The sequence below is a fragment of the Parasteatoda tepidariorum genome, chromosome 8 (assembly GCF_982258835.1).
Source record: "Parasteatoda tepidariorum strain Cologne lab strain chromosome 8, Ptep-v5.0, whole genome shotgun sequence".
NCBI lineage: Eukaryota > Metazoa > Arthropoda > Arachnida > Araneae > Theridiidae > Parasteatoda > Parasteatoda tepidariorum.
This window is the reverse complement of record NC_141762.1, coordinates 18,657,008-18,665,724: the sequence shown is the minus strand read 5'-3', so window position 1 is coordinate 18,665,724 and position 8,717 is coordinate 18,657,008. Positions and strand designations below refer to the sequence as shown.

The 8,717-nt window shown below is 29.1% G+C and overlaps 1 protein-coding gene across 3 annotated transcripts; it reads right to left on the bottom strand.

Moving 5' to 3' along the window:
- Positions 1-259: 259 nt before the first annotated feature.
- LOC107451549 (sulfotransferase ssu-1) lies at positions 260-6,790 on the bottom strand. Of its 3 annotated transcripts, none has more exons than XM_016067685.5 (2): positions 6,471-6,790; positions 260-1,786 (listed from the first exon to the last, which is right to left on the bottom strand). In XM_016067685.5, the coding sequence occupies exon 2, from the start codon at positions 1,759-1,761 to the stop codon at positions 814-816; it is 948 nt and encodes a 315-aa protein (XP_015923171.3). In that variant the 5' UTR covers positions 1,762-1,786; positions 6,471-6,790; the 3' UTR covers positions 260-813. The 3 variants fall into 3 exon arrangements, with proteins under 3 accessions (XP_015923171.3, XP_042907580.2, XP_015923173.3); XM_043051646.3 differs by having other exon boundaries at positions 6,595-6,736; XM_016067687.5 differs by having other exon boundaries at positions 6,366-6,517.
- Between the last annotated feature and the right edge of the window lie 1,927 nt (positions 6,791-8,717).

Sequence of the window (8,717 nt, the reverse complement as noted above, 5' to 3'; positions counted from 1 at the left end):
TATTTACAATTTCAATTTATAACTGTGAATTATATTCCGTAAATACATTACTTATTTTTTTTAAAATAATGTTTGCAATATATAAAATTTGCAGCAGTATGTAAAAATTTTAAGTAATTTCAGTTTTACACTAAATCTTCCTATGTCTTAGTTACTTAAAAAAAATGTTCACTTTTCCAAATATTTTACAGGCAAGATATGCATATTTTTTTGCGTAAAAAAACATTGAAATATTCAGTCAAATACTAATAACATATCATTTAAGAAAAACTTGTTTATTGAGTTTTACAAGAGGTGATTTTCTGCATGCATCATCCCTTGTTTGTCTTTAGGACAGATTGTCGCAGAAATTAGCACGTGACACTTTTGAGTCATTTATATTAGATCTCATGAAGAACATGATTGTCCCATTTTCAACACGACTGTCCCATTTTTAATTTTTTTTTTCCTTTGAATTAGAAAATGACAGGGATGGTCCCGGTTGTGTTTGGACTAAACATTTAGTGAGATATTACTATGAGTTCAGCATTCAGTGTCAAGTGATTTTGTGAAGGTACTAAAAATGTACAAAATTATCACTTTGGTGTTTATCAAGAATATTTTGTATTTCAGGAATAAAATCAGAGTATCTTCAAATCAAATAAAAAAGTATTTCAGATAAACAGGATCGTCTAATAGAGATAAACAAAGAGATGTTTGATTATTTACGGATAAGGCTTTGGTTGTCACAGAAACAGTAATACAACCTATTTACAATTATTTTAATTCACATAAATGTGTCGAATCTAATTTATGTTAACTACTGATTGTTTTCTATATTATTGCTTGCGAGAACCAATTACTAATGTCTGTGTCTTTTGTTTTATCAAAAAACTTCTCTGTTAGTCTTTGGTTTTGTTCAGTATTTAAGACGTTTTTCCAATCTCCGACTATTCCCTTTCTAATGTTGTTTCTTTTAACAATTTTAGATGGTACATCCAGACTGGCTACGAACTCAGTTATGTATTTAATTCCAGAGTAAGTTTCAGTATTCAACTCTTTCATTTCGGTAAGGCTCGGCCTGCTGTAGTGTTTTTGCATGTACTCAAAGCTACTGAACAGAATGATATTGTTGAGAACAGAGTTGTCTTTCTCAATTGCTTCAGTGTATTCTTGCCCCAAAAATTTCGAAACAGACGCTACAACGCCCCTAATATCTTTTTTCATCTCTTCATACGTTGTATAAAAGACGTTCGAATCATTACGATGGGGATACCAAGAGAGTAAATGATCAAAATAATCATTATACTCCAATTCCCCATCCATAAAAAGCTCAAAAAAATCATTAAAATTGCCATCCCAGTATCCGAAGCCTGGATGATTCCGCGCGTGATGATAAAAGGACACACAGCAATCTTTTGGATTCCGAGCAACAAATATATACTTTTCTTCAGGGGACAATGAGAGATGGTTGTAAGGTAGATGCGTTTTAATACATCCGGGCTTCTTCATTTTCTGAATGCCTTCAAGTCCACACACGTCGATGAATGGGCAATATTTGATGAATTCCGCCATATATTCCAATTCTTCTCCCTTGCGGAAAATATACATGAGTATATGCTGCATCCAAGTTGTGCCGCATTTAGGATAAGTAACAATAAAGGTGTCATTAGGTTGAGCCTTGTAGTTCAGCGCTTCTCTGAAACATGCTGGGGAAAACATGGAAGGATAAATAATTCCATCCATTCGACTATACAACGGTGCTTTTGTCATTTTCGCCATCTTTATGTCCTCTAATCCGGAATGACTGAAAAAGAAGAAAAGGATTGAAATGAAAAATGATGAAACTGACAAAAATTGTCAGTATATTTCAGCAATGCAGTTAGAAATTATGGAGCACATTGGAGCATAGTTCAAATTTATTTAACCTTAATATGGTGTTAAGATAAACTATATTATCAAACTTCTTGAACTTTATTACATGACGTCGCAGTTCGAAACATGTTGTATAAAATGCATGACCTGCATAGTTGATCCTTTTCATGTAATAGAAGAATAAATACGAAAAATTGAAAATGCAGATTTCTTCTCTGTATCATATGACAGAATTAATACAAGTTAGATTTAAATAAAAACATATCAAAAACGGTTTTTATGAATAAGAGAACTATAATATGAAAATACGGAATTGATTAGAGAATTTTGTTTCTATAAAAATGGGAAAAAAAGTTTAAATCACTAACATATGTACACGCAATTCTACCTTAATTTTATAATTTTTAATAAAATGAAGTATAAAAATTCAACTTTAAAAGTGTAAATCACTGAGAATTATTATTCTTTCATTATATTTATCTCTACTGTATCAATTAACCGTTTTTTTAAATTGTTGTTAGAAGGAGCAGAGGTTCCTTGGGCTGAGAGATAAGCATCGTGATAAGTGGATTGTCCTGAAGTATTATCGATCATGATAAAGATATTATTTACAAACAAGTCTTTTTAAAAAAAAATCTTTTTTTGTAAACCTTACATAAATCAAAAATTATAAATTTTTATGTTATAAAAAAGATAACCCAGCTGCACATATTTTATTAATAATTATTTACTCTTTTAAAATGTATTGCAAAGTTCAACGTTTCAAAGTTTTCACATTGCTAACGTTACAGTTATAAATATTTTTAAGGGGTGCATAGTTATTCGAAGAATGCACAGAATATTGGTGACCGCATATTTCATTAGTTAAGGAAATACAGGAACATTTTAAAAATCCATCATTTTTTTCCCCAGTAGACCGTACAAGTCATTCACAGAATTTTTTTTCAAATTTTTGATACGTATTAATTAAGTCCAAGTGAAGATAAAGGTTCACTTTAAATTGTATACACATGAACAAAGTTAAACGTGAAAAAAAACACAAATATTTGAAAGCCTTTGCGTTAGGTGGCTTTATTTATTTTCGATTTTAGTTATCGTTGAACCAGTATAGAAATAATATCTTTATTACGAAATTAATATTTTCACACTGTAGCTTTCTTCTTTTAAAATCATTGCACTGTGCAATCTATCAAAAGTAACATAGGAATACAACATATATTGCAATTAAAATAAGGTTTATTTAACATTTATACTTACCTTTACAATAAAATTAAAATATAATGAGTTAAATCCTTACTGTTTTAGATTCCTTCTACAATGCCTTAGAAGTAGTTCAATAATAATATATCGATTTCTTTTTTACGTTTTTCCTTAGCAAATTTGTACGGTTTATCCATTAAATTTGCTTTCTAGTAGTTTGTTTCAATTAGAACCTATTACTAAGATTAATTAAGTATTATTGGCTACAATAATAGTAGGGCGATTTTTTACGTTTCTCTTAATCGAAATAGTATACCATCTCTTCATTAGTTCTGCTTTTTAGCATGCAACATTTTTTTAAAAATTAAATTCTATTACCGTGTTCTATTCTAAGACTGATCAGTTTTAGAATATATTTACTTTAGATTATATAGATACTGAATGAGCTACTGAGTAAAAGGATATCTAAGTAATTAATATTATTGCTTAACACTAAGTCTATTACAACATAACGCAATACATGTTGATAAACATTTTTTTAAAAAGCAAACGTACATTTCTTACTTTTAATTCTAATATTATTCACAAATCACGTAAAAAAACGTAAAATATAAGAATATGATAAAAAATTAAATGTGGACAAAGTAAAATTGTATATTTTTTAAAAATATGCTTCCACATCAAAGAAAATCCACACTGACCTATTTTGTCGATCTGAAATTTTTTTTCTAGTCGAAACTCAGACATTTTCAGCAAAGGGTGCTTTCTTCATTTAGCCCTCTTTTATACCACTGTATATTACCGATTCCAACAAATTATTCATATTTTGAAAAGTTTAATGAAAATAAAAAACAACAACATGAAAGTAGAAAAAAAAGTTTTCTGAAACGCAAACTAACGGTACACATTAAAATGAGCGGCTTTTGAGAAATTGCGTTAAGATTAAGGTTTTGCTTAACGTATTGCAAATGCTGTATTGACGTTATTTTTTTTATAATTTTCGCGCATGTGCTATGAAGCTCAATTACCGTTTGCGTTAGCGGGAAATTGTAACGTAATGTAAAAGCTTTCTATTGCTACAGTAAACAGAATGAAAATAAAACCACATTAACGGATATACTATAGCAGCGGTTCCCAATTTTTTGTCGGCTATAGTACCCTAAATCAGCGGCTCCCGATTTTTTTCGGCTTTTGTACCCAAAATCAGGGGTTCTCAATTTTTTTTTGGCTCTGGAACAATAACTAATAAACCTTCTCTCGGCGGACTTTATGAATAAAATTCATTAAGGTAATTGTGAAAACTATGACCTATATAAGACTAATTTAAAAAGAGGAATGAAGATTTTTTAATTGTTTTGTCATTAATAATCATAATTTAGGTTTATGCTCAAAAGTTAAACTTGTAGTCCTTGTAGTATATCTAGTCTAGTTATGAGTTTGTTTTTGGTGTATAACCTGAAAATGAATAAATATGTCGGATTATGATTTACTTCGAAATGAAAAGTTAAAAGAACTGTTATAAATGTTGAAAAGGGTTATTAGGGAGACATATTTCTTAGAATTTAGTTATTTTATTTTGATTTTAAGAGTGCGATAGGAAATACTAATACAATATTTTATAAATGTCTTATCTTTTCTTAATTGTTTATTATATTGTAATTAGAAACATTATATTTTCTTTTAAAAAATGTCTTTTCTATTTCATTGGCATTTTAGTGAAATAATTTCACAAAGGAAACCAAAAGATTGAAAAAATTATGAATTATAGGTTGGATCTAAATATAATTGGAGCTTTCAAAACTATTAACTGGTTATAAAAAGTACTAACTCAGGGAACCCCTTTCACTCTTCCGTTGAACCCCAGAATTCCGCGGAACACTACTTGGACTTTACATGATCAAGTATCTTATTGCTCTATAGGTAGAAAATATATAAAGCTGTATACAATATATATGTAAATTTATATATAGAAAAAAGTTTATGAGTAGGCGTAAATATGCTGAACAAAAAAAGGGGCTATCAGTTGTTTTGAAAATATTTAATGCGAAAACAGAGAAATATTTTAAATTATGAATTTGTTTTTGATGAATGCATGATCTAAAAATAATTAATTATGATTTTCAAAAAAAGGAAAAAAAGAAGAAAAAAAAGACAACTCTGTTATAAACGCAGAGAATAGTAATCAGTGAAATATAATTCTAAATTCTTGAATTTTGTTATTTTACTTTACACCTGAAAGCTTGATGAAAAATACTTATGGAAATTTTTATAATTAAATATCCTTAACATAATTTATTCACAACATTGGTATTGAATTTTTTTACTTTTTACCCATAAGTAAAATGGGTGTTGTTTTGGGTTTGATGGCGTGCGCACCTTATTTAGACGTCGTCACACTTTTCAACTGTGTTCAAGAGTAATAGTAAACAGTGCGCATGCGTTGCTATAGCGACCGCTGCTGTTTGATAATTTTGTTTCCTTTTAATTTTGTTATGCATTAAGTTGGTGAGTTTATTTTTGAGATATGGGACCAGAGAGATCCCATAAATACTTCTTTAGTTGTAAATAAAAGAGAATTTCATTATTTGAACGATATATTTGTTTTAATTAAGAATCAGAAATTCTAGAATACAGTTCAAACTGGATCGTTTTCACCACTAATTCAGGTGAATATCACAAATAAAAGAGGGTTACCCATTTTACGAATGGGTAACCTGTGATCGCTTTTCGGCGATCTCAATTTTTTAAAAATTTTTCTACTTATTTTTTTACATTGACGTTTTACAGAAATATCATATAAACTACCGAAATACTGAATAAATTATGAATTCTTGATTTGATTTAAATATTATTATTACTGATTAGATTCTAAGTCTTAGAACCCAAGTCATCCTTACTGAGAACTCTCGGAACAACTTTGGAAACAGCATTATAGTAATAAAAATAAAGCCACACAAGTAATACCATAGTAACAAAAATAAAGCCACTTAAACAGTCATACTATAGTGGAAAAAAGTCACACAAACAGTCGTACAGTAAAAAAAATAAAACCATATAAACAGTCATACTACAGTAACAAAAATAAAGTCACATAAAGAGACACATTATAGTAAAAAAATAAAACCAAACAAACACTCATACTATAATAACAAAAATAAAGGCACATAAATTAAGCATAGTAGCAAAAATAAAGTCATATAAACAGAAATACTATAGTAACAATAATAAAGCCAGAAAAACAGATGTGCGCGAATAAATCCACTAACTATTGATAAAATGAAAAAATAAATAATTAGAAATGAAACTTAAACCTTCAATCAAGAATTCAATCTCCCCCTACTTGTAGTGCATGAAGCTATATATCACAAACAATGATTATATTATAAATTAAATAGAGTTAAAAATAAAATACGAACTTTCAATCAGGCATTATGCAGCTATTACAACGAAATACAATCAAAACGAATAATTCGGCAATTGTTTAATCAGACGTTCACATACAGTTAAGGAGATAGGAGAAACAAATTTCAGTGCACAAACCTTCACGTGACCTCAGTTTTATTTTTCCGGAGCCGCCACGTTGCGTAATGCAAACGAATTCCAACGAATAATTATTTTAAATGAAGGGGGACATTCATAAATTGATTAACTAAAGAATGCTGATATGAGTATGTTGAAAGTTCACACACAATCACGGGCGATATGATTTCCCCGTATGAACGGGAAAAATCGGATTAATCGGATCGGAATGGGAAAAATTGGATTAAGATATGAATAATTAAAGTTGTTCTTTAATACTGCGCATGCGCTGGAAAAGTTTTTTTCCTTAATTTTGTAGTGAATCGTATTTGGAAACTAATGAAAAAAGTCCGATTTGAATATATATTAAAAATTTCAAAAGTTTCAAGCAGTATTCAAAATAGTTTTTGTACTTCTTAAAAGAAAAATCAAAATGATAAGGGTTTTTCTACAAATATTATTTTGTATCACAAGACAGAATTTAATAACCAATGATAATACTTCAATAAACGTTTATACTTCAAAATGAGATTTAATGAGGAAAGAAAACATGCGAAAAAGAGAGTTGTTTTTATGGGAATGATTCACAACAATGCCGGTGTTATTTTTAATAAATCTTGTTTGATAGTACAAAATTTAATATGTAGAAAATCCCTTATCATTTTGAGCATTCTTTTTAGACAGTACGAAGACTATTTAGAAAGTTGCTTGAAACCTTTTAAATTTTTAAGGTAATAGAATTTTTTTTATTAGTTGCCAAACACAATTAATTACAAAAATAAGAAATTTGTTTTAAAATTTTTCATGCGCGTGCGCAGTATATAAAAAAAATACTTTAATCATTCATATCTTGCGCAGTTAGAAAAGAATTTTTCTCAAATGTAAAAAAAAATTTTATGATTGTATATTGCTCTAAAAATTTTGTTTAATTTTATAGAATATTTTTAGAGTTATAGCAAAAAAAAAAGTTCTTTTTTTTATCCATATTTAATTTTTTCTCCATATCCAATATCCATATCTCAATAAATATTTAAGCTAGGATTACGAAATTATGTGAAATTATTGCATATAATGACCAAAAGAACTGTTACAAGCTAAAAATCTATTTCTACATTTTTTGGCATAGGGCAGGGGTCGCCAAACTTTTTTGATCATCGACCCCTATATAATTTTTCGAAATCTCCATCGACCCCCGCAAAAGTAATTTTCTATTAATTAAAATAAAACTATATTAGATACTGTGTTTGTACATTTATTTTATGATCTTAAACATTTATTAAAGTAATAGTACATTGTGTAACAATAGTTTTATGAAAAATATATTAATATTGAAATTTAAATACCTTATTATTAAATAATAAGTAATTATGCATAAGTAGATGTAACTAAAGATTTACTGCTTCTTGATCAATGAGATGGGTGTGCCTGGTGTTTTTTTTGCAAGGTTCGCTATATTGGGTTCAAAATTGGTCAATTTTAATTTTCGTCAAAATTGGTCAATTTTGTAATTTTCGTAGAAAAATACAAAGTGTGCTATAGTTTTGTCGCGGGCTGTACCATATTATTAATGCTTACCTTTTTTTGTGCATTGATAATAAAAATTGATATCTAAACCAAACGAATGGTCTTATCGAAACAATAACTAATTATCCAAAACTGTAAAAGTTTTAATAATGACACTGCAAAAAATTCAACACAGTTTGCAAAGATAGCTGAAACTGCGTATGATATTTGCATTTGTAACGTCAATGCTCGTCACACGTGACATTTGGACAAGCGCACATATGCATATGACTTATAAACTGCGCTGAGTTCGTGCCACTGAGCGATGGTACGTAAATACTTGTTTCACCCCAATAAATATACGTTTATTAATTTATGTTTTATAAAGAAACTGATATTGAGTAAATTATAAAAAAAATCACAAATTTTACATACTTAATTAGGTATGTGTGATTTGCGTATTGAGAACCGGTTTTTTTTTCGACCCACAATCGACCCTTCCGATTCGGATCGACCCCCATTCGCCCCCCTGTCTCAGATCGACCCCCGCTTTTGTTAAATAGACCCCTGGGGGTCTATATAGACCACTTTGGCGACCTCTGGCATAGGGTGTTGGAAAATAATTTCCATTTTGTCGGTGC